Below are 27,755 nucleotides of genomic sequence, written 5' to 3' on the forward strand. Positions count from 1 at the left end.
GTGTGGAAACATGAAATATACATGTCCATACAGTGTGAGGTATGGAAACATGAAATATACATGTCCATACAGTGTGAGGTGAGAAAACATGAAATATACATGTCCATACAGTATCAGGTGAGGAAACATGAAATATACATGTCCATACAGTATCAGGCGAGGAAACATGAAATATACATGTCCATACAGTATGAGGTGAGGAAACATGAAATATACATGTCCATACTGTATCAGGTGAGGAAACATGAAATATACATGTCCATACAGTATCACATGTGGAAACATGAAATATACATGTCCTTACAGTGTGAGGTGTGAAAACATGAAATATACATGTCCATACAGTGTGAGGTATGGAAACATGAAATATACATGTCCATACAGTATCACATGTGGAAACATGAAATATAAATGTCCTTACAGTGTGAGGTGTGGAAACATGAAATATACATGTCCATACAGTGTGAGGTATGGAAACATGAAATATACATGTCCATACAGTGTGAGGTGAGAAAACATGAAATATACATGTCCATACAGTATCAGGTGAGGAAACATGAAATTACATGTCCATACAGTATCACATGTGGAAACATGAAATATACATGTCCATACAGTGTGAGGTGTGGAAACATGAAATATACATGTCCATACAGTATCAGGTGAGGAAACATGAAATATACATGTCCATACTGTATCAGGTGAGAAAACATGAAATATACATGTCCATACAGTATCAGGTGAGGAAACATGAAATATACATGTCCATACAGTATCACATGTGGAAACATGAAATATACATGTCCATACAGTGTGAGGTGTGGATACATGAAATATATATGTCCATACAGTGTGAGGTGAGGAAACATAAAATATACATGTCCATACAGTATCAGGTGAGGAAACATGAAATATACAAGTCCATACAGTATCGTGTGAGGAAACATGAAATATACAAGTCCATACAGTATCGTGTGAGGAAACATAAAATATACATGTCCATACAGTATCAGGTGAGGAAACATGAAATATACAAGTCCATACAGTATCATGTGAGGAAACATGAAATATACATGTCCATACAGTATCGGGTGAGGAAACATGAAATATACATGTCCATACAGTATCAGGTGTGGAAACATGAAATATACATGTCCATACAGTATTGGGTGAGGAAACATGAAATATACATGTCCATACAGTATGAGGTGAGGAAACATGAAATATACATGTCCATACTGTATCAGGTGAGGAAACATGAAATATACATGTCCATACAGTGTGAGGTGAGGAAACATGAAATATACATGTCCATACAGTATGAGGTGAGAAAACATGAAATATACATGTCCATACAGTGTGAGGTGTGGAACCATGAAATATACATGTTCATACAGTATGAGGTGAGAAAACATGAAATATACATGTCCATACAGTATCAGGTGAGGAAACATGAAATATACATGTCCATACAGTGTGAGGTGTGGAACCATGAAATATACATGTCCATACAGTGTGAGGTGTGGAACCATGAAATATACATGTCCATACTGTATCAGGTGTGGAAACATGAAATATACATGTCCATACAGTGTGAGGTGGGGAAACATGAAATATACATGTACATGTCCATACAGTGTGAGGTGGGGAAACATGAAATATACATGTCCATACAGTGTGAGGTGGGGAAACATGAAATATACATGTCCATACAGTGTGAGGTGAGAAAACATGAAATATACATGTCCATACAGTATCAGGTGAGGAAACATGAAATTACATGTCCATACAGTATCACATGTGGAAACATGAAATATACATGTCCATACAGTGTGAGGTGTGGAAACATGAAATATACATGTCCATACAGTATCAGGTGAGGAAACATGAAATATACATGTCCATACTGTATCAGGTGAGAAAACATGAAATATACATGTCCATACAGTATCAGGTGAGGAAACATGAAATATACATGTCCATACAGTATCACATGTGGAAACATGAAATATACATGTCCATACAGTGTGAGGTGTGGATACATGAAATATATATGTCCATACAGTGTGAGGTGAGGAAACATAAAATATACATGTTCATACAGTATCAGGTGAGGAAACATGAAATATACAAGTCCATACAGTATCGTGTGAGGAAACATGAAATATACAAGTCCATACCGTATCGTGTGAGGAAACATAAAATATACATGTCCATACAGTATCAGGTGAGGAAACATGAAATATACAAGTCCATACAGTATCATGTGAGGAAACATGAAATATACATGTCCATACAGTATCGGGTGAGGAAACATGAAATATACATGTCCATACAGTATCAGGTGTGGAAACATGAAATATACATGTCCATACAGTATTGGGTGAGGAAACATGAAATATACATGTCCATACAGTATGAGGTGAGGAAACATGAAATATACATGTCCATACTGTATCAGGTGAGGAAACATGAAATATACATGTCCATACAGTGTGAGGTGAGGAAACATGAAATATACATGTCCATACAGTATGAGGTGAGAAAACATGAAATATACATGTCCATACAGTGTGAGGTGTGGAACCATGAAATATACATGTCCATACAGTATGAGGTGAGAAAACATGAAATATACATGTCCATACAGTATCAGGTGAGGAAACATGAAATATACATGTCCATACAGTGTGAGGTGTGGAAACATGAAATATACATGTCCATACAGTGTGAGGTGTGGAACCATGAAATATACATGTCCATACTGTATCAGGTGTGGAAACATGAAATATACATGTCCATACAGTGTGAGGTGGGGAAACATGAAATATACATGTACATGTCCATACAGTGTGAGGTGGGGAAACATGAAATATACATGTCCATACAGTGTGAGGTGGGGAAACATGAAATGTACATGTCCATACAGTGTGAGGTGGGGAAACATGAAATATACATGTCCATACAGTGTGAGTTGTGGAAACATGAAATATACATGTCCATACAGTGTGAGGTGAGGAAACATGAAATATACAAGTCCATACAGTGTGAGGTGTGGAAACATGAAATATACATGTCCATACAGTGTGAGGTGTGGAAACATGAAATATACATGTCCATACAGTGTGAATGATGAAACATGAAATATACATGTCCATACAGTGTGAATGATGAAACATGAAATGTACATGTCCATATAGAAAGTGTAGGGTAAAAAATACAGTGTGAATGATGAAAACATAAGGTATGAATGTTAAAGAAGTGAGTTGCATATTTTAACAGGTCACAGTGAACATGTATATGTAGGTCAAGAGTTCTTGCAAACATGTCGTGTCTGCTGAGAATGAGTAAATTAATATGTCTTACACAAATCATCAGATAAATATTATTTGAATTAGGGTCTTATGTAGTGGTTGATTGTTTGACTCTTAATTTTAGGTCTTATCGGTAGTTTCTTTCAAATCAAGGATTGCATCCAGAATTACACAATTTGTCTCATGCTTTTCTATGAAGGTGTAGATATTTAAATTCTTAGAGCTAATTATAACCTGATGATGCACGTGTAGCTTAAGTGTCACTGTTGCAAAAAGCGACCTTACTTTTTTTTCTTAGCCTTTAAATATGTATAATGACTAGATTTTGAAGAAAATCCTGAAATCGATACTGTGATCCATTACTTTCGATACTATGTTTATCGGAATCGCATCTCCAATAGAATCACATACAAACCAAAAATCTGTAAAATATACATGTAACTTATTTTCATCAAACAGAAAAAATACAGCAATATTTATAAATTTAGTGCATAATCAGCACTTTCAATCAATCTTATTTATAGTTTTTAAATTAAAAATAGACGATATAAGATTTTCTTTTCCGAAGATACAACAAAATATTCAGGTTATCTGGATATTGGGTCAGGTGTTGACTGTACGCTGTTCAGTGACATTATAACGGTCTTTGTTCTTATAAAAGTACAGTCAGAATAGAGGTTTACATTTCATAACAGTTGCAAATGTCACTGGGGTGAAATCAAACCGTTCACAGGATTTACGACTTAGATTGCATTGCTGCTTATGTGTCATTTTTATACCTTGAATAAACACACCAGAAATGAAAGTAATATTGTATTCTTTTAATGGAACAATATAATTTACGATTTATTCTGTAATTTGATTGACAGTTGTCAAATTTTTCATTTCCTTTTTTTATGTGATATATATCTCTCTTTGCGATTTATTCTTGTGCATTTTCCTTTTCATTGTTTGCTTGTCATGGTGGTTTTAGATGAATGATTCAGTGTCATCATTGGTTGTAAGCTAATAAGTCTTGTGCATGATGTTTTAAAGGTCACACATCCTGACACAATCTGGGAGTATTGTTGCTCTTACGACAGCAACAACTTCCAATATATTAATTGTCCATTTTGCCATGTGTGTTAACTGAACTTCGATGTCAACTGTTTGCATTTTTGCCTGAAAATAATTGAGAACTCTCACTGGTGGTGAATTTGTAATCCCAGAATATCCCAGGGTTAGAGACCGTTTAGGGTAGAAGGCCCCACAATATTCAAATAAAAAGTGCTACATTCATCAACCTCATCACATTTTTAGCTCTTCCTGTTTACTATGTCAAGCAGAGCTTATCATATGAGTGATTTTCCGTCGTCATTCGTGTAAACTTTTTACTTTTTCAACTTCTTTTTGAAAACTACAAACCTTATTGCTTTGATACTTGGTGTATATGTACCCCCAGTACCTTGGGCAAATATCTTTTAGATTTGTTCATTGCATGATAATATTTTAAATTCTCTAATTTTTTGATGAATATTTTTGTCATTTTTGGTAAAAAGTGATATTTTCTACTTCTTCGGTTCTTTGATTGAAATGTTCATTGCTAACAGTGCTATCTCAGCCGAAAGGCTGCTTGTTGTAAATTGGTTTCTTATAATGATCAGGATGCATTTCCGTGGTCATTCCTGCATAAATGTGTACATTTCAATTCTTATAGTTTTTACCTTCCCTGATCATCAAAGATTGAAGGGAAAAGTATATTAAGGGAAAAATGTCTGTCAACGTCATTGCTGTTGTTGTCGCCATTGTCGTTGTTAATAATTGTTAAATGTGTGCACAATAACTTTACTAATTCTATTTCAAACTTTATCAAACTTGGTCACCTCATTCATTAGTATAAAATCTTCCCTTAGTATGAGCGACAGAAATTGAGAAAATCTGATAAAATATTTTGGCTGTTTCTTTTTGATTGATCACTGGTGATACACATTCAAAGGTCACTAATCCCAGTGGGATTATGCATTGTAGTACATGTTCAATGAAGTAAATCATCTCCAAAATCCCATGTAGACTGGGTTTCAATGCCAACTCATGGAGAGAGTTGTTTCACAGTCTGATACACATTTGCAAACCTAGCAATACAGTCTTATTAGAAAACAAGATGTCAGATAATCGATATGCACTCCTATGAATTGGGTGCGCAACTTTTGATCAAGCTCTAAGGCCAATAGAAAATCTGTTTAATTCAAAGTTATCAAAACAAATAAAATGCAAAAATACATAAAAAGAGCAAAACGTTGCATCCACATTTTGAAAAGTAAATTGTACCCAAAAATATGTATTCTGTATTTGACAAACAGCTCATTTGACAAAACATTTTTTTGTTGAAGTATATACCGGTAAATGTTAAAAATCAAAATTCGAAGTAATTTGTTTCAGCTATTAGAACAGAATTATAGAGCTTTCATAATACTAATTTAAAAACACACTTAAAAAACAAAGATTGTAGTGTTTTAAGGTGTAGATTTACAGGAGGCAACAGTACTGTTGACTTCTCTCTCCACTGGACACCATCTAACTATTTGCATTCTTAGGCAATTCAACTTCTGAGCATTGTCATATGCTATGTCAACTCTGATTAGCCGTATGCTTTACATGCTTTTCAATCACTATAACTATTTGAGTTGATTTGCATACAAAGCAGAGCTTGCAAATGATAGTTATTCCTAGAGGGCGTTTTTTTTTTGCTTTTCAAATAATACAGCACACAATGAATATAATAAGGCAGTTCATATTTGTCTCAGTGAATCATTAATTTTCAACAGACACCTGTACAAAATACTTGGGCAAAAGCCAGCTAAGATTTTCTAGTATCTACATATCTATTCAAGTCATTTTTTCTGAGATGAGGCAATTGTTTTTATACTAAAATATCTGAAATACTTTGAATAAAGCTGGAAATTATGTCCCTTAAAATAATTAAACAAATTAGGCACCAATGTTTTTGTAAGATATTTACATCAATCAAGGGCATTTGATAGACTGCTTTCTCACGGCTGTTTCAAACCTAAAACTTGTTTGTATTCAAAATTAATTATGACAATGCATATTCATATTGAAACAAACTAAGTTAAACGAAATAATATTATACAACAAAGGGCAAGGTTACCAGAGTTCAACTATGTTTCAACAGTTTGTTCATCATGTGATTAAATGTGTGTTTTCATCTAGATCCAGGCGTTCACAAAATAATAAAGTTATTGAATCACACTAACGATTTTTTTTTTCTTTCTACTCTGTAGCTGGAGGTGTTGGTAAAAGTGCACTCACGATACAACTTATACAGAACCAGTAAGTACATTTTTCTCACATTTCAAGTTACTCATTGCATACCCATAATGTAGCAGTCTATTAAAATATGAAACCACTGTTATACTGATTTGCATAACCTACGTGAAACCTTTTGCTTTGGCATTGAGAATGAACAACATGTATGCTAGACATGCCATTCTGAGATTCGATAACCGATATTGACTCTGAGAAACCTTTGAGTGAGGTCGACATGCATCCGTGTTCAGCCAGCTCTGGTTTTTACCTTGCCCGTACCATCAAAGATGTAAGGGAAAAGTATATTAAGCGGAAAATTTTGTCCGCCGTTGTCGTTGTCGTCGTCGTTAATAATTGTTATTGTGTGCATAATAACTTTACTAATTCTATTCCAAACTTCACCAAACTTGGTCACCTTATTCATCAGTATAAAGTCTTCCCTGAGTTTGAACAACAGATGTCCTGTATGAAAATATCATGCAAAAATTGAGAAAATCTGATAAAATATTTTGACTGTTTCTACTTGACTGATCACTGGTGATACACATCAAAGGTCACTGATCTCAGTGGAAATATGCATTGTTGTATGTGTTCAATGAAGCAAATGATTTATTTTGTAATAATATCCTTGGTAATGTATCTCAGAATCCCATACTGGGTTTCAAAATCAACTCATGGAGAGAATGCACAGTCTGATAGACGTTTGCAAACCTACCAATAAAATCTTTACAGAAAACAAGATGTCAGAAAATCAATATAAGCACTCCTATGAACTGGGTGCCAAACTTTGATCAAGATCTGAAGCTAATAGAAAATCTGTTTAGTTCAAAGTTACCAAATCAAAAACAATACATAAAAAATACATAAAAAGCAAAACATTTCATCCACATTTTAAAAAGAAAATTGTTCTAAAATATATGTATTCTGTATTTGACAAACAGTTCATTCGACAAATGAAAACTCACAGGAATATGTTTCAGCTATTAGAACAGAATGATAGAGTTTTTATAATACTGGTTTAAAAACGCACTTCAAAGATTGCAGTGTTTGAAGATGTAGATTCTCAGGAGGCAACAGTACTGTTGACTTCTCTCTCCACTGGACACCAACTAACTATTTAAGTTGATTTGCATACAAAGCAGAGCTTGCAACATGATAGCTATTCATAAAGGGTGTTTTTTTTTTCTTTTCATATAATACAGTAGTCACACAATGAGGCAGTTCATATTTGTCTCAGTGAATCATTAATTTTTGACAGACACATGTACAAAATACTTGGACAAAAGCCAGCTAAGATTTTCTGTTATCTTGCATGTTTTATGAGTCTATTCACGTCTAAATGCAGCACTTTTTTTTGCGATGAGGCATTTGTTTTTATACTAAAATATCTGAATTACTTTGAATAAAGCTGGAAATTATGTCCCTTAAAATAATTAAACAAATAAGGCACCAATGTTTTTGTAAGATATTTACATCTTTAAAGGACATTCGGTAGACTGAGTCCCCACTGTTGGTTCAACCTTAAAACTTGTTTGTATTCAAAATTAATTATGACAATGCATATTTATATTGAAACAAACTATGATAAAGGGAATTATATTATATAACAAAGGGCAAAGTCACCAGAGTTCAACTATGTTCATTGGTAATGTGCTTTAAATGTCATTATCATTGCGTTAATCTTAATGTAAATAATTTAAGGCAAAAACTAAATTTTGAAAGACATGCACATTAAAAAAAGTTGGCTACACAACCGTTTTCAAAGTCTAGTTTTTTAAGAAAGCCAGTCTAGTTTGTTAAGAAATCTCAGTGCTGTTTTACAAAGCAGTTCACTGATAGTGAAGATGTACAAATGAAAAAAATAGTACCAGGTTCTGCCGTAAATTCACCCTGGGCCGTTAAACGGCAGTTCAGGTTTTTTAAAGGGCGATTTTTCTGCAGTTTTTGAAGGTGTTATTTTAATCTATTCTGATGCCTGAAAGTAACATCATAGTCATTGACGTCTATTGAAGAGTATTGATGTTTATTGTGACCAGCGTAAATGGGTAAGCTTTGTTTCGACAATGAGCTGTTATCGCTGTAAAGAATGTTATATTATTCCTCAAATGCTCAGTTTATCTTTTGAAAACAACTAATATTTTTATTTAAAAACAAATCATGCCACTTTCCCATCAAAATCCAAGCCAAACGATCGTACAACAACATCTGCAAATCTCTTCCGCGTTGCATTAAGTAACATTAACACATTTAAATGAGCTATGGTAATTTTAACACGTTGGCATCATCCATTTTCATTGATTAATTAGCAATTTGACCTGTCAGGTCAATGAACACTGTCCCAGGTCAAAACATGGCGGATATCCATTCCTACAGCATCGAGCGTTGAAAATACATTCAGAATCATTCGCTTACGATGAAATAAGTTGAAATTTATTTGCATTACATAACAATTCAACAAATTTATTTTTTGCACGTTATTAGAATCATTACTCGGTAATAATCAACAATTGTGAAACACAGCATGATCGGATTGTGCTACCTCGATCATTTGCTACTAAGCAGTTGGGTTCGTTTTTATTTGAAACTTCTTTTAGAATATACTTTCGTTACTAATAAAATGAAACAAAATAATTGTATTTGCTGCACGATGTTCGTTAATATGTACTTTTTAATCCAGCAAGAAAAAAAAATGTATAAAATTTTCTTTCGTTTTGGGTGGTCCATGGAAGTACTTGTTAGTACGTCCATGGGTGGTCCAACTGCCGGTGTTGAAAGTCGCCGTAGGTGGATTTATCAATGAAAATATAAGCCCCCCCAAAAATATTTGATGATCATTTTTTGAAATTTTGAACCCAAAATAATTGTGAAACACAGCATGATCGGATTGTGCTACCTCGATCATTTGCTACTAAGCAGTTGGGTTCTGACAAACCAGCCATTCACCACCCATGATGGGCGAATTTACAGCAGAATCCGGTGGATTATTACTCTGTAATAAGGGGGCTGGTGAATCCAGGAAGCATGCCTGAAATTAAATATCTACTGCAAGAAGTTGTCATTCAATGATATCATTATGTCTGACATTTTGGATGATGGACTGTTTGGAATTTACATCCATTTCTCTTTTTAACTTTCAGTTTTGTTGATGAATATGATCCTACCATAGGTGAGTTTATTTTCATTTTTGTTTCATCATTTCAAAGGAATCCAATATTAATATATTTACATATGTTTGAATGCCATAATTTTCCCGCCAAATTGTTGGTGTCACATTTTGCATATATTTATGTATTTTTCTATAATTTCTGTGTAATTTTTAGACCAAATGGGCATAAATTCTCATTATGTATAGGTATAGATCAAAATTTGTTATCACATAACAAATACAAATTTATATTTTGTTATATACATTTGTATAAAATGTTAAATTACTGACTCCTACCCTTCCACTTGTTTGAAAGCCACATATGTAATTTTCCCGCCAAAATGTCTGTGCCACATTTTGCGTATTTTTATGTATTTGTATAATTTCTATGTACGGTAAATATTGGACAAAAAGCACATATACTCGCATTGGATAAATGTCTTGATCAAAATATGTGAGAAAAAAAATATTACAGAAAAATATGATGCAAGTTTTGTTTGTAAAAGTTAAGAGGATCCAGATATTTCACATAATTGTTCCAAAACTCCAGTTAAAACTTCATATGTGTGAATAGTCGGACTGAAACTTTATATTAGCTTAGTTGGCATAAAAGTAATTTGATTTTGTGATATATTCAAGAGATGACGGTTGTTAAAAAGTTATTTAAGAAGAATTATTGCTATTTCAATGACATTGTTAATTTTGTCAGAATTCAGATCATAGTTCACATTGTTGATGTGACTGATAGTCTTCGATTTCCCCATTGCAATATGTTAAAAGTATTTATTCATATTCATATTGTCAATTACTGTCACTTTCATTAATGATAATAAATTCCAACCATTCCAAATGTAACTGAATGATGGTTATTGCAAAATTAAATTGTGAACTATGGAAATAACATTTATTCAATATCGACATATTAATAACAGTAATATTATCTAAATTAATAGTTCATCAAAAATTCAACTTGTGCAATGAAAATATGTGTTTGATGTTCTTTGTAACACGGGACATCCATATTTTTGTTTGTTTACAGAGGATTCTTATCGTAAACAAGTTGTTATTGATGGAGAGACTTGCTTGCTTGATATTCTTGATACTGCAGGTCAAGAAGAATACAGGTACTAACAATTTCACACTGCTTTTCTTCTTGTTTATATTTAGATTTATATTTAGACCGTATATGCTTTGGTAGTTAAGTTTTTTTTTTGTCCCATAATTCATCCATTTTTCAGTATTTCAATTCCTTGAAAAATAGTAAATATTTGCAATTGTAAATGTCTTTTCATCCTAATTTCTTCTGTTTAGATGGTCTAGGCAAAAACTGTGATATCTTCCTGATTATTTTTGTATTACAAAATTGGAGATTTCAGCTTTGGTCAAAAGTTTTTTGTTGCTATAGTCACTTTTGTGTGTTACAAACAGTTTTTATGAGATTTTTCCTTTCATTTCTATGCAGTGCAATGAGAGATCAGTATATGAGAACTGGTGAAGGCTTTCTCTGTGTGTTTGCTGTTAATAATGCAAAGTCATTTGAAGATATTGGCTCTTATAGAGAACAAATAAAAAGAGTTAAAGATGCAGATGATGTCCCCATGGTTTGTAAGTATTCTCAAAAGTGATTATAGATGACCCTCTACACATGAAACAAAGATGGCCACCTACATGTGATAAAAAAATGGTCGCCTAAATATGAAACAAAGATGGCCACTTACACATCAAACATAGATGGCCACCTACACATGAAACAAAGATGGCCACCTACACATGAAACATAGATGGCCACTTACACATCAAACATAGATGGCCACTTACACATCAAACAAAGATGGCCACCTACACATGAAACAAAGATAGCCACCTACACATGAAACAAAAATGGCCACCTACACATGAAACAAAGATGGCCACCTTCACATGGAACAAAGATGGCCACCTTCACATGGAACAAAGATGGCCACCTTCACATGGAACAAAGATGGCCACCTTCACATGGAACAAAGATGGCCACCTTCACATGGAACAAAGATGGTCACCTTCACATGAACCAAAAATGGACACCTGCAAATGTAAGAAAGATGGCCACCTACATGTGTAAGAAAGATGGCCATCTTACTTATGAATAAAATGTGACCACCTGCACGTGAACCAAAGCTGGCCACCTATATGTGAAAGAAAGATGGCCACCCACATGTGATACAAAAATCTTGTTCATTGATTGGACAGCTACAAATCTTCCTGGCTATCATATTTAATTTTGTTTATTACAGTGGTAGGAAACAAATGTGATTTGCCAACGAGGGCAGTAGATTTGAAAGAAGCTAATACACTAGCAAAGAGTTATGGTATTCCTTTTATAGAAACATCAGCTAAAACTAGACAAGGAGTGGTGAGTTGATATTAAATATTTGATAGCTATGTCAGTTATTGGGTCGATTTTGTTCGTAGATGATATAGAAACAATACAGTACCTGTATGCATGTTAATTGGTTTTTGAAATTGATTGTATATGACCGACTGGCAGCCATTTTTGTTTGAAACACATCTAATGTGTTATCATTCAAACTTGTCGTTTTGTTTCCGTATTTGGTTCAAAGCGGCCGTCAAGCAGCCATGGTGGTAAATTACTGATGCTGATTTTATTTCAAATTATTCTTTCAGGATGATGCTTTTTACACATTGGTTCGTGAAATTAGAAAATATGTAAGTACCACTATAATTTATGCCGGCTTTTTCTTCTGAATACCAGGGCTTTCACATGCACGGTTTCACACTCTTAACTACTAGTACTTTTTATACATGTGTGACTGTATCAATATATGCCTGTCCAATGAGACAGTAGAACTGTTAACAATGTATGAAAACAGAGACTTGTAAACAGACCTCAAGGCTATATATATATATAGAGAGAGACAGTATCAATAAATGTGGCAGACACAACAGACCTCACACATGCAAAATGCAAAATGGAAACACATGCATTTGTTTTGTGTTCCAATTCATGATGGCTTACTGAATGATTGGCTGTCTTGTCACTTGCCTTGGCCTTCACTTTTTCTTGCCTCTGTAACTGTATTTGGTATTATCCTTCAAGCGAGTGATTTCACACAATTGACAGTTTCAACTCTTGTTAGTCCCCGACTTATGTTTTGCCCTGTGTGCGTCCATGCGTCTGTGCGTTCGTGATCACCTGTATCTAGAACATGCATGGACCGATTAAGTTCAAACTTCACTCATACATCACACATTATATGGGACATATGCACATGCATTTTTTTCATGATCCGATTAACGATAGCCGAATAGCGGCCATATTCGCATTTTTTCACCATTCCGGACCCGGATCTCAGTTATGCATGGACGGATTTTGTTCAAATTTGGTACATACATTAAACATAATAGGACCTTGATGCACGTCATTGTTTTTTTGGATCCGGTTTGAAATGGCCGACTGGCGGCCATTTTGTTTTAAAGAATTCAGTTCTGGAACCGTATCTGAGACATGCCTGGATTGATCGAGTTCAAACTTCACACACACAAGGTACATCATGTCACAAATAGATATGTGCATTTGTTTCATGATCCGCTTAACAATAGCTGAATGATGGCCATTTTAAGGCCGAAAATGCATCAAAATCACATATTTTCACAATTCCGGAACCAGATCTCAGTCATGCATGGATGGATTTTGTTCAGATTTAGTGCAATGTGTTGTACCTATACAGGTGCATTTCGGTCATCATCTGCTTTGAATGTATATGTCACTCAAATATGAACGGAACGGGGACGTGTCATTGACAATGACTTGTTTTAATTTGCTTTCACAGAAAGAAAGACGAGGTAACCCTCAAAAGAAGCCTGGACGCCGGAGGTTTAAGTGCAGTATTTTGTAATGTAATGAGTTGAATGTGTTGTCAACTGTGCTTCCCTCAGTGTCGAACACTGATCTTATTACCGCACTGTATATCTTGCAATATTTTTATTTTTCTCCTTTATCTGTGCTTTTCTTGTTGAAGTATAACAGCAGGTTTGTAAAATATTTTGCTTTTTTTTATCATTCAAGACAGTAAATCGTTTGGAGCACCACCGCAAAGTTACCAAAATCCAAACACTCTAAAATAAACATCCAAATCACTGATAAATTGCCACAACCTGCATCATCATAAATTGTCATCAGAAGTTTGTTTGTTTTTTTCTTACTGCTGGGCATAATCTGTAGCAATGAAATAATCAGCATACAACTAAAGAATAAGTATGCTTGATAGTTGATACAATTTACCCATAAAAAATTGGTTCTTTTTGAACTTCCAAAGTTTGTTGTTTTAAAATTTGAATCATAATTTTGTCATTAGACGATAAAATATTGTTCACTGCGGTATAACCCAGTCCCAAACATCTGCTGATTTACCTGATGTATTACTGCGTTAAAAAAAACTATCAGCTTATCAGCTTAGAACATAACAACAATATTTTTTCTGCATGGACTTTGTACTGATTTAGCATTACACTGTACTGTAAGTAATACAGACTGTCAGTGTACACAGTGACATTAGAAGCATGAACGTCATGCTCCTTATTATACCCAACCTAGAGAGCTGCTCTGTAAGTGTAATCTCAAAGATCGCATAGGACTGCATATCAAAATTCGTACAGCACAGTTTTCGACATTGTAAGATTATGGTGCCAGATATAGAAAAGGAAACTAACAATGACCAGTAGTCGTATTGTGTGTTCCTTACCCTCTTATCTGGTACGCTTGATGATTTGATTTTCAAACTGAGCAGGCCAAGCTAGTGGCTGCATGTGAAAACAGTTATGTCGCCAATATATTTAGCTTATGTTTGTGTTGTCAATTCTGGGTCTGATTTCCTACATGTAATGGAGGCAGTATATTGTTACATGTGATGTTATTAATTCATTACTATTTGGTTTATGAACTTTTTATCTTAAACAATGACCTTTGACCCACAGTCAGTCTTGTGTACTTTTTAACCATAATTATAGAACGTTTTTAATCATATATCATGGTGATACATGAATTATACATTGTAACCTTTTTGTCGAAAGAATACTGAAATTTGACCTCTTTTGTGGAAGGTCCACACTGTATCCAGGCTGAATATTCAATTCTGAATTCTGTGATGTCCTAGTTATTTGTTTACAGAGAGTAAACTAGGGAGAAAATTGTTTTATGTCACAGTTTACAGTAAATGGACTAGGGAGTAAATTGTGTGATGTCAGTTGTTTAAAATGAGTAAACTAGGGAGTAAATTGTATGATGTCACTGTTAATTACAGAGAGTAAACTAAGAAGTCAATCACTTGAAATTTGAAAACAAGTTGTTTGTGTTTGTTCAATAGCAACAAATAGAGTTCATCTAACGGCAAATGGAATACTAGTTAGCTAGTCACGATGATGCAGATGAACAATGATTTTGCAACTGTAAATGTTGCTTCATTTGTCCAAAATGCATTTGTTTGAAAAATTGTGATGTATAAATTTGCATATAAAGGAATTTCCTAGGATTGAACACTGATTTAAAAAAAAATGCTTTTGCACATTTTTCATTTTTCTTCTCTGCAATCTTGAATAGATTTGTGTGAATAGCCTAAAGCAAACTACAGATATATGCAGCAAAGTAAGGAGACATTACTGACTTTGAAGTACTCCCAAGATGCACTTCACTTCATGCGTACACAATGTCCTGCAAATATCAAGAGCAAAGTTGTTAGCACATTGTTTTTTATAAGACGAAAAATAGATAAAATGCACCGTGTGAGGGCGGTATGCAAATTAGGAGCTCCACTCAAGCTATGATAGGCTAAGAGCTAGATAAAGTTGAATTTCCAGGGTGGGTGAAATCCTTCAGTATATACTTCGAAAAATTATCGCGTCAAAATATTCACACAAGCACTGTTATTTAATAAAAAAAAATATTTTAGTTCTGAGGTTTAATTTAAAATCATGTGAATAACACATGATGCATTGTGTTACTAAATATTTTTGTTTTGTTTTTTAAAAAACAAACTTGTCTTCTCAGCACTTTTCCAAACATCTGCACAGTTTCTTGAGGCGAAAGTTTTTTTTTAAATTAAAATTGATATGTAAGTAGATTATGGATGAAATAATTGTGCTGTAATTGTTTTTTTATTTCTCTCACTCTTCATATTGTATGTATGCATGACTGAAATAAATAAAAACACCTTCTTTATAAATACAATGTATCTTGATTCTGTGGGTGGTGATATATACCGACCGGTATGTGCATTTTGCATGTGAAATTGTAAAAAAAACAGGCGGTGGTAGTGAATTGGACATGTGTTACGCACGGAAAAGAATGACATACCAAGAATCGCTTTAACATGGGCATCAGAGGGCAAATAGAATGTGGGAAGACCAAACGAGAATTGGAGAAGAACTTAGAAAAAGAAAGATATCAATTGGAATACAAGACTTGGGCAGAGGCAGAAGTAGCGGCTCAAGACAGAGAAGCATGGAGAAGGAGAGATGCTGGCCCTATTCTTCACCAGGAAACAAGGAAATGATGATGTGAATTTTGCTCTAGATTGACCTAAGCTTGAAAAAAAAAATGTTTCTTGTATTTTAAGAGTTTGATCACCAGCATTCAAGATTGCTATTGCCACTATTATTAAAACGGGGACCTGATTTGCATTCACCTTCATGATGACTTTGGAAATATTTCTTTCATACAACATGGCTTAGATGCTTTGTAGGCTTAGTTTCCACTCTATCCAAACTTTGGGTCGCTACTAAATGACATATACCGTACATCTGTTAATGGGTTGGTGGTGCGACATTTGTGTTGGTAACCATTGATTTTCCCACAATCCAATGTGCTCTTCTAATGGAAATCACGAGTACAAGTTTTGATCTGGGCGCAAAGTGCACTAATTATCGCTGGTGACTTCCAATTACCGTGAAAATTACATAGTTAAATCTTAGTAACGTCTCAGTTGTACTCATTGTCTGCACAACAGTCAAAGTCGCCGTCTTTGTTCATATGAGTCTCACATCTTGCACATGCGTGGCATGACGACCACCACCCCTTAACGCTTGACTAAAATACAAGCATTACAGGAAATTACTAATGTCTGGTTTTCTGGCCCAGTCCCCGCCCATTCCCATCTATCTTGGTGTACTACACTAAGGAGCACAAGGAACCTGGCCGCATGGTGAAGTTGCCTTGTGCTAACTCTTGTAAGAATTAACTTCAGATTCAGGGGTAAATAACCACGTCATCAGCCATCATAGATTCAGCCAGTAGGTAGTAATGAAGAAAAAACAAAATTAACTGTAGATGGCGCACATTCGCAATACGAATATTTTATCAGACATTTCCCAAAAGTAGTTAAATTGCTCTATGGCTAACAAAAACTTCCTCAATCACGCTGGTTACCCTAGCTACAGGCATTTCATCTTTTTAAAAATATATGCCCATAGATGTACATTTAAATTATGAAGTATAGCGCCACTAGTGGCGGAAGTTGAAAGAAAGATCAAGAAATTGCCACTTTATAACTTGCTTCACGTCGATTTGAGTGCAACTTCCATGGCACCTTTAGCTAAAAAAGGAATGTTCTTTCTGGGATTTGTTTCAGGTGACAAACGTTAGTCCACGTATTTATAACACTACGATAAAGACTTTTCGATTTTGTGAAATTCTTTTGTTTTTAGGGACGACGTCAAAAGATCGATGTCGGATAAAAAACTTATTTCCTTTAGTTTGGGGGTGGGGGGTTTTGACCTCAAAAAGTTTCCATCCTGCAAAAACGATTTTATTTTTTAATGAAGTCAACAAAATCTTGGAGTATTTGTAGTTGGGTTTTTTTCTATCCAATCATGGACAGAAATAACCAAAAAGGGAAAAAAATGGTTTGGTTCGAGTGTAAATCTGTGCGTCAAATGAGGTGCATTTGTAAAGTCTGTTTACACTCTCCCGACAACCAACTGCTATGCAATACTACTGTCCGATTATCAATTTGTATTTAATGGTGAATGTAGTCTGATGCCATGACCAATATTTATCAATTAAGTTTCAGTGGGGAGTAGGGGGGTTTGGAAAAAAACTAAAGGAATTAAGTTTTTTATCCGACATCGATCTTTTGACGTCGTCCCTTATGCAGGAAAATCTTATTTACTATTAAAGTTATTGTTCATAAAGAATTGTTGAACACAATACATAGTTTGTAATTTCGTTCAGCTTCTTTCAGGCATAATTCAAGACAAACAAATGACAAAAATATAGAGCATATATAGATAATTATCTTTTTTTGCATGAAAATGAATTATGAAAATTATTCATGGGTGCATAGAAAATGCATTTCGTTAATTATTCTTAGTAATAATTTCTGAGTTATCTTGTCAAAATCAGGGTTTTCTCTCCTAAAAAACGAAAGAATTTCACAATGACGAAAACAGAAAGTCTTTACCGCAGTGTGTTATACGTATTCATACATTTCGCTTTTCAACTTGGGCTTCTGGTTACTTTCATAATAAAATGTGTCGAAGATGTGTAACCTCAGTTTATTTTAACCAGTAAATTAAAACTCATGGAATGTCTAATGTGCGTAAGATGCAAATCTGGCCATCTTAATCCGTGACATATGCGTAACATATCTGAGCCTTCCTAAACCTGTGTATCATGCAACTCCGACCCTTCTCACATGCGTAACATAAACATATTGTCATTGCTGGATAATGTTGCTAAATTTTTGTGTGTGGGTTTTTATTCATATTTTTTTTGTCATTTTGTCTGTAGGGTTTGCCACCACCCTCACCGTGTTTCTAATACTAGTAGCCATTTCCCAATTATCTCACAAATGTCAATGCCATGCCACTGGTTCCACAATGAAAACAAATGAATGCCGCAAGATGTATGATAATTGCGCTCAGTGTGTTCAATGTGTAGCATTATCTGGACTGCCAACAAGTCACTCGCCATCGTTGCTTAGCACGCCCTCTATTGGCGGATATTTAAAGCTGTGTCGCACAAAGAGGTCACACTCGCGCCCAAACATGCTCTGGCCCATAAGGTAATAACAAATATGTGAAATTTCGCAAACGCATGTGCTGCTTGAATATCAGAATTGTCGATAGAATAAAACAAAAAAAATGCCATGTATGACGTTTCGGCAACGGTATTACCATTAGATAATGCTGATAAAACTTCCCTCAGACGCAGTGTCGTCATGGTATAGGGCTCTCGTCAGAATATTGTATTAAGGGGGGAGATGGGGATCTGGTACAGGTTACAGGAAATAAAAACTGCATTTTACGTTTTTACATGAAATAAAACGAAAGTTTCGTTTACATTAAAAAAAAAATATTTTTTACATTTTTATAATATTTCTGATAATTTGAGTTTAAGAATCAACATTAGAAATTGCGTGCGAATTACAACATTTAATTTGGAAAATGCTTTATACGCTTACAAAAAATAATATCTTTGTACAAATTATGGACGAATAAAATAGCTGATAACATTTTACACCTTGTCTACGAATTTACGTGTTTTTTTTTTTTAAATTACATTATTACGATAATATAAACAATTACAGCTCACGAAAATACCCCTTGTCGAACCTCTATTAAAGTAAACGGTGGTCTTCAGTTCAAGACGCATCGGCTAACCGTCCGATGATTCCTTCTCTGGATGTTGTTGTTTATACTAGTATGTCAATTTCACTGTTCATAAATGACGTTTTGGCAAATGATAGTGCAATTGACATATAAACAAGAAAACGTCATCACGAGATACGCGACAGTGTTTAGTGGTTCTTAGGAAAATTCTAAGCGTAACTTCGTGGATTACACGAACGTGTTACATGTAACCACGGTTTCTAGAAGTAATGATAATATTTTATTAGGCTTTGAAGCCTTGAAGTCAACAGAATAATTATTAAAGCACTTATGCATATCTGAATTTCCATAGGCAGGTGAGAAGATCATGATTTTGGATTTCTCTGATGTATTATTTCCCAAATCCTTATTGATTGGCCAAAAGGCAGCGTTGAAAAAATTAATTAAATTTAAAAATAATTCCACCTGAGAAAAATATATCTACAATAGTTGGTTCTCCGGCGCTTTCAGAAATTGTATTGGTCAGAGATAAATAGAATTTACTTCCCAAGTGGTAAGTTGATTTTAAAAGAAATGGAAAGTGATAAATATCTTCTTTTCCATCATTACAAAGCTTACATACCCTTTCACCCTTATAACTTTCCCATCCTGTTTTATTCCCTTCCAAATCTATGGCGTTTGATCTCTACTTATATAAGTTTTCTTTTTATTATTGTTGTTGTGTTTAATCCAAACATGTTGTTCTAGGGATTGTATGTCTTAAGAAGTTCACCAAAACGCTTTATTTTATTTTATTCACTAATTTTGTATACTAGTAATAGAAGCTATTATTGTAAACTAACATTCTGTTGTCTTTCCTAATACTGTTTGATGTACTACATTCCTATTCACTGTAACCGTGTGTAAACGTACACCTATTTATTGCCACATAAGGACGTTGTTCTCCAAAGACTCCGGGCTCAAAACAGAGACCTTGAGAGTTACTGGACCACTGCAAAATAAGGTTTTATGCTTGGCCGCTGAAGGTCACATCGTAATTCTTTTTGTGTCAAGTTCACGCATTTTGTTTTTTCCCGAGAGATACGGTCACCCTTGACTATTTTTTTCAATAAATTACGCAGTCATCATCTGAGTTTTAAAACAGTTAAACATAGCAACATCGAGGCGTAATATTCGTAATTTGTTCTTATGAAAAAAAATATACACCAGCAAGTTTCAGGATGTGTGATCTTTAGGTGTCACGCATATGGCATATGTGATTCAAGTTGTATTTTAGTCATTGATTTATATTTTGTTTGTTTATTTGTTTATTTATTTATATAATTTTTTACTGTTGAACAGTACAAAGCAGTAGGACAACAATTACCAACTGCCACGCTCATTCCATTGCAGTTACGTCCTAGCTTGGATCTAGTATCGCAGTCTCTCTCAGATAGAGGGGTTGTGCCAATGCCTATCTGCAATATGTGGAATAGAATAGAATAGAATAGAATAGAATAGAATAGAATAGAATAGAATAGAATAGAATAGAAGTCATTGCACAGTGTGTTATTCATTCACCACTGCAAAATGACAAAAAACAAGCATATTTATTCGTTGTATAGAAGGCAGAGGTGGGTGTGCGCGCACGTTTTCTCATCATAAAACAGGCCGAAAATAGGTTGGTGAATGTAGTTCATTTGGTTGCCTGTAGTGTCTACTGTATGCTTACCCGGCATCCGACGAGTTGAAGGCACACATGTCTCTCTCAAAGGAACCATAGACCGTATATAGTCTATGTAGTCTGTACAGGAACTCTCGATCAATCACAACATAAATACAATTACTCATCCTTTTGACGACAACAAATGCACATTCCAAATGAGCTTTATGTTGCAATCAACCATTATACAATGGCTGGGTATATGCGTAACTCGATCAGCGGCGACAAAGGCCTTCAAGTTGTTTGATAGTATAGTCTCAACGAGGTAGCATTTATCCACCAGTTATTTCTAATACGCCCGAGAACAACACCTTGCACAAAAAACTCTCAGCGACCCTAGACCTATAGTTCCATTAAAATGTGAATTGTTATTTCTCGCGACACTGTGTTTTTGTCATCACACACTTTGTCGTCTGCTGAAAGCATTGTCAACGATGACCCTGCTCAGCAGCTCACCTGGACCAAATCATTCTGTTATGGGGTGTAAAACCAATTGATTACTCTGAAGGTGGTTGATGTTAACTCGAGCACAGACAATGACGTTAATTGTATGTATTATTTGATAAATGAATCCATATGGGGGATATTAAACATAGTACAGCCACGCCTTAATTGGTGATGAATTTATCACTTTACGAGAACTGCTCGCCAATGATGATTTATTAAAACGTGGATGCATTATGATCATAACTCTATTTTCCTGCGTACATCCACTCCGCGCATGTGTATCGAAAATAACTGGTTCTTACATGCCAACATATGCGCAATAATGATAGACCATTTTGTATTACATATTTGTTCAATGATTCACCACTCATCCCCGCCATGTGAGTGGTATAACCCAAGAAGCAACCCCCCCCCCCCAATTTACTCCATGGTGACAGTAACAAAAGGTACCTTCCACAAACACCAGTACGTTATCCATGGTATTGCTACAGTATATGATTCTAGTTACACATGTATTTCGATGGTTGGTCTCTAAAACGCGAGGATAGCGTTTGCAATACTGCAGTGTAAACAGTCGGCGCCGCTAAATCATTCCAAAGCTGCCCTATACACCCATTGGTGATAAAGGTAGACACTACTTGAGTATGGATACTTGCTAGGTGACATGAGTGGCACGTTGACTGCCGAGGCACAGATTGCAACGAACGCCGTCCACAGCATACCCGGCATGTCAGGTCTGGAGAGTCATCGAATGTCGGGAACTCAGAGTAAACTGGAAGCCACGGAGAGACTCTTTAAGTCATCCTCGCTGGGATCCAAGCCAAAATCCATCCAGGGAAAAGCCAACGTTCCCTACCAGGTGAGTTTGCACTGGAAACTACGCCCAAGTTTCCACACCGTTTTACGTTTAAACACATACTTTGCTACATGTTTCGGGCTGATGGGTGCACCTGTATTTAGGTGCGTGTTTATAACAAGGCCGCAGTTATATATAACACATTAGGCAAAGTTGAGTGAGTTGGCATTTGCACTTTATTCGCTTCCCCCTTATCGAGAATGACAGCACGGCGCAGCACAGTAATTTCTGGTTTTGTACATAATGTCTCCAGCATTGTATGCCGCTTACGTGATCGTTCTATGGTATGGATTAGTGTCTCAGGCTGTCATTGTTGGAGCATCTTTTTAGTGGAAAACATCGGCATTCATCGCTATTCCTATTTGTCATATATTGTATACAAGCACTATTCAAACAGCTTCTTAAACTGAGCAGTAGTGTTGTCCTTTTGCCACCTACCTGCGACTAGATTGTTCGAGTCGACCCCGATGTCATGATGAGAAATTAACGCCCTTATTACGGCGACTGTGTTCACCGTGGACGGGCGGGCGTGGTAGTAAAACGAGACAGGCGATTGAGCCAAGTTCACGAAATAAAAACACTCATAAATTTGGTTTGCTAACCTTGTAATGTAAATAACCCTAATTTCAAGGTATTGTGATGGCAACAGGCTACAATGCTGGGGACAGTAACGAGGATACAAAATGAGAGGCTTAAACACACACAGGGGAATGTCATGGCCACGGTTAAAACGTTTCCCGCCACGGATTGTGTACACCAATATTGTATTTTAACAATACTGTCTCTATATAACGATACTACCAGTATTCGCACGCCTCTAACCAAGTTAACAATCTGGTGCAGCCTTTAGATACACATATATTGTTATTGTATGCTATGGCATATATATTATTTTTGCTGTTGAAAATAGTTTTTCTTCGTCGCAGTTAAACATGCCATTCCCTATGATGATTCGCCGTGCATGGGCTGTAAACAAAATTCACGTGTCGGACAACAAAATAATGTCGGTCCCCGCGTCTAACTTATGCGGACTACCTGCCAGGGTCAATTGTGTCACTAATAAAACAGTCAAGCCACTGTGAAATGAGTGGCACATGAAATTAACTCCGGTTCGGATGAAACATTGTAGCCCCGTAGCAACATTGCCTAGCGACTCGTTGTTTACGGTGTGTAGCCAAGGATGAATCCGGCATAATTTTACCGAGTCTAAATAAACATCTAAGCTCTGTCGGAATAAACGCGAAATAGCAATGCGCCTTTCCCTGGAGAAATTAACAAGGCATTGCGTAGCTTGTAAACTCTACATGCTCCACCCAGTAAAAGTAAAGTACAAAAGGAAATGAATCCCTTAGAAAAGTTGATCAAACACAAGTGTATATTTCCTGGCATTGCAAATTAATGAGTTTTCAAATATACCTTGACAGTAGCCGGCGCACGTATCATGTCGCCACCCCACCCCACATAAAGTGCTTGGAAGGTGCAACTGCAATAAATGGAACTCATCCATTCTCGTATTATTGATGTAGTTCTATTCGATGACAGGGCAACAATGAGGACTAGGCATGGTCTGTTCAAAATTAAGGGTGCTTATACATATTTTAACTTTCCAAATGTCATAATCTGTCAATGCACTGTGGGTATTATGGGACACATTTTTGTTAATTTTGATAGCTTGTCTTTCGTTTTCATTCGCTGCGAGATGACGCCTAACTTCTCCGTGCTTTCATATAATAATAAAACAGAGAAAAACAGATAATGCGGGTCCGTAGAAGCCATACTTAGATACGCCGTGCGTTACCGTAGCATAGAAACTACTAGTACTTAATAAGCACTTGACACATTTTGTTTCACGTTCGCGTATTGGTGTTTCTCGAGGCGGACATGTACAATCGGCCATTCTACAACCATGGCCACCTGTAACAAGGTCTACTCACGTCAACTGATTGTCGATTGTGTACAGCTGAAATCATACGGTTTGAGGGTCGTCGCTGTGCAGCTGAAGGTTACAAGTGAATGTCATACTCATCAATACAAACATCGTCTCATTATTAAACAATCAGAATCTAGGAGGTCGGAAATATGTATCGCTTTCACGACTAATTAATATTAAGTATCACAGTGTCAATTTCATACTATACTTCCGTACCTTATCATGCGTCAACGCCTGGGGAATTATGGGATACTACATCATTAATATCTCATTTGTTTTAACATCCGGGTATTTCATTCCGAACAACTTGAACTATTTTATTTCTCTGCTGGTGTATTAAATATGTATTGCAAAACTGGACAAACATGTTTTTGTTAGAATATTCAAATGATTATTACTTGCCCGGGGAGATACTCGTATTCCGTTACAGATTGTCTCATCTGGTATTGTGTAGGAACAGCGACACAAAAGCACAGGGCAGTGACATACTGAGAGTTTGAATAAAATTGAAAGCCAATATTCGTAAACGATTTGCATTAATCGCGGCGTGCAGTTGTCATGGCAACTTTAAGTTTTTTTTCCCTATAACAGATACAGCGACCGTTTCAGTATGACAAGCACGGGTCGTGCAAACTACGCGTATTTTAATCGAACAGAACAGTATTTACACGTCTGTATTTGGAAAACGGTGCGAGATTTGAATATGTATGTATTAATACTCACGATAAAAGAAGTTCAATTGTATTTGATAAGATAATATATCATATGATACTCGTGTTTTCGTTTTTTTTTTTCATTGGTGTGTTTGAGTTCTACTCTATTATCACGGCCATCTCGTAAATATTGTCATTCGTTGCTATTGGCAACGAATCACAGAGCCTCATGGAATATGTCTGTTATCTCCCACTCTCATCCCAATCTTCTTTCAAATGTACTTCGTTATTATCATCGACGTGAATCAATTGTAATTCTCCATACAAAAAGCACACTGCATAATACCACGGTTACTAGATAATAATACAGACTACTGTATCGACCGCGAGACTCGGCTGCGTGCGTCTAAATGGCAGCGAAATTGTCTTACTCAAAAAACAAAAACAAAACAAGGATTTGAAAACTGCCCTCTCCGCGCGATCAGTCTTAATGTGTAGATATATTTTTTCAATAGTGCCTCTTAGTTTGGTCAGTAAAGTGATTAACCCCAAGCCGTAGGCGAGAATTTAGCGACAAATCACAATAATCAGAGTTAGCGACGCTGTGAACACTGGGAAATGGTTTCGTATGATGTAGTAAAGTGATGATGCAGACGTAATAAAAAATGATGCATAACGTTGAGCTGTTATACCACTCGTGTTTGACATGTTTGAATTTTAATATGAAGTCATACAATGCAGAAACATGTTGTATCATAGTTACAGCTTTGTTTCCTTGGAAACGAGGTTGTTATATCCCCCTTCATGACCGTGGTCGACTTGACAAGCACTCTTGAATTCATTTATATGAGATTAATTGCTTGTCTTAGGAACAGCACGATTGTACTTAATAGTAACCTCGCTTACATACACCACTCGCATGAACCAGTTTTCTTTCTTTGGCAATCAGACGGCGATTAGGGTTCGATCGATGAGTATCCATTTTGGTGCGTGTCCATTACCCCTGTTGTTATACCCAGTGTGCTTTGTCAGAATCACGTCCTAACATTCACATCAACAAAGGTAACTATAGATTATCCGAGACTTGGAGAAAAAAATGTTACGAGAATGTCATTATAAAGAATCGAATTATATCTCATCTGAGAGATGTCAATGAGAGGGAACACGTGTGCCTATTGAGTTGCCCTTCGACGTAGACAGGGTAAGAACTCGGCGGTTCCACGGGGACTCGGGTGATGTCGATTTACCAAGTATGCCTATCTGAATCCCAAGGGCATGTATACATGTACACAGCGTTTTCTTTTTACTTTGATACATCAAATCGACCATGGAGAATAATCCAAGGATCGATCGATATAAGCAATAAGACTACCGCTGTATTTGGATTTGTTGAAACTGCGCTGATCTAATTATAGTGTCAAGTTAGATACAATATAAATCCATTAATCCTCCTTCCGATATAGAGAAATCCAATTTATTCCTTGCTTCTAATTTTGGTATTTGTTGATTCTTATCGTCATGGTAACGGCGTTTGTTCTGTGAAGTGTTCTATTTATTCGCTGTCTCCGCACTACACTCATTTCGGGTTAGATATGCCGAAACGATGTGTGTGTTGCACTACAGATTCATACCTCACCCTTACTCACTGTTTGTTGAGTGAGTTGGACAAACACGGCCGTACTTTCTTCGCAATTGTAGCTTGTTTACCAATGTCATCAGCTAAATCAATTTGACGAGTACACCGACAAATCCGCCTTCGTTATTTTATTTTACACATGACGTAAATTATAATTTATTGGACAATTGATTTTGGTGCGGGAATTAACGTCACCAATTTGACAAGCATTGGGGAAAACAGGTTACGCGTTGAGGTATGTGTATATAAGTCAAATCGGATGTATGTCACATTGCAATATTACGGTCATTGTCAGGGTTGTCACGCCACCAAGTGGACGTCATAGTCCTACGATGAACATTTTATTTCGTAATAATCAAACCATGAATGTCCAATGGATGGACCATTTTCAGTATAGCCATAATAGCCATTTTAGCATTAAAGACAATATTCAGCATTATACAACATGTAATACCATAAACAAACAACTCATTTATTGCCAAATCAGCTCCGACACACACGGAGCTCCATGCTAGGCACAATTCCCCAAAATAATTTACTGAACCAACCAACACAGTTTTTTACACATACAGTAGCGGTTTGGCATATTCATCATTAGAAAACATACGCATAGTAATTCATAATAGAGAAAATAAAGCAAAATATAAAATGAAGCACAGCATCACGGATATTCTCTTGTTAACTGCGCATAGCTAAGGGACGACGTCAAAAGATCGATGTCGGATAAAAAACTTAATTCCTTTAGTTTTTTTTTCAAACCCCCCTACCCCCCACTGAAACTTAATTGATAAATATTGGTCATGGCGTCAGACTACATTCACTATTAAATACAAATTGATAATCGGACAGTAGTATTGCATAGCAGTTGGTTGTCGGGTGGGTGTAAAGAGAGTTTACAAATGCACCTCATTTGACGCACAGATTTACACTCGAACCAAACCATTTTTCTGTTTTTTTTTCCCCTTTTCGGTTATTTCTGTCCATGATTGGATAGAACTACAAATACTCCAAGATTTTTTTGACTTCATTAAAAAATAAAATCGTTTTTGTAGAATGGAAACTTTTTGAGGTCAAAACCCCCCACCCCCAAACTAAAGGAAATAAGTTTTTTATCCGACATCGATCTTTTTACGTCGTCCCTAAGCTATTCGAAATCGCCTTCC

At 35.8% G+C, this 27,755-nt stretch overlaps 2 protein-coding genes across 2 annotated transcripts in view; both read left to right on the top strand.

Annotated features, from left to right (window-relative positions):
- The window catches only part of LOC100376021 (GTPase KRas-like), a 28,233-nt gene extending 12,245 nt beyond the window's left edge, over positions 1–15,988 (top strand). The window contains exons 2-8 of the mRNA XM_085501305.1: positions 6,596–6,644; positions 9,758–9,786; positions 10,805–10,889; positions 11,228–11,370; positions 12,039–12,157; positions 12,430–12,471; positions 13,596–15,988. Coding sequence (XP_085357431.1) covers positions 6,596–6,644; positions 9,758–9,786; positions 10,805–10,889; positions 11,228–11,370; positions 12,039–12,157; positions 12,430–12,471; positions 13,596–13,661 — 533 coding nt within the window. The 3' untranslated portion in view covers positions 13,662–15,988. The remainder of the gene's footprint in view (positions 1–6,595; positions 6,645–9,757; positions 9,787–10,804; positions 10,890–11,227; positions 11,371–12,038; positions 12,158–12,429; positions 12,472–13,595) is intronic.
- A 5,946-nt stretch (positions 15,989–21,934) lies between these two features.
- LOC100376173 (uncharacterized) overlaps positions 21,935–27,755 on the top strand; it is a 37,255-nt gene continuing 31,434 nt past the window's right edge. Inside the window, exon 1 of the mRNA XM_078010988.2 lies at positions 21,935–22,376. Coding sequence (XP_077867114.2) covers positions 22,182–22,376 — 195 coding nt within the window. The 5' untranslated portion in view covers positions 21,935–22,181. The remainder of the gene's footprint in view (positions 22,377–27,755) is intronic.

Source organism: Saccoglossus kowalevskii, chromosome 7, assembly GCF_978046115.1.
Source record: "Saccoglossus kowalevskii chromosome 7, keSacKowa6.1, whole genome shotgun sequence".
Classification (NCBI taxonomy): domain Eukaryota; kingdom Metazoa; phylum Hemichordata; class Enteropneusta; family Harrimaniidae; genus Saccoglossus; species Saccoglossus kowalevskii.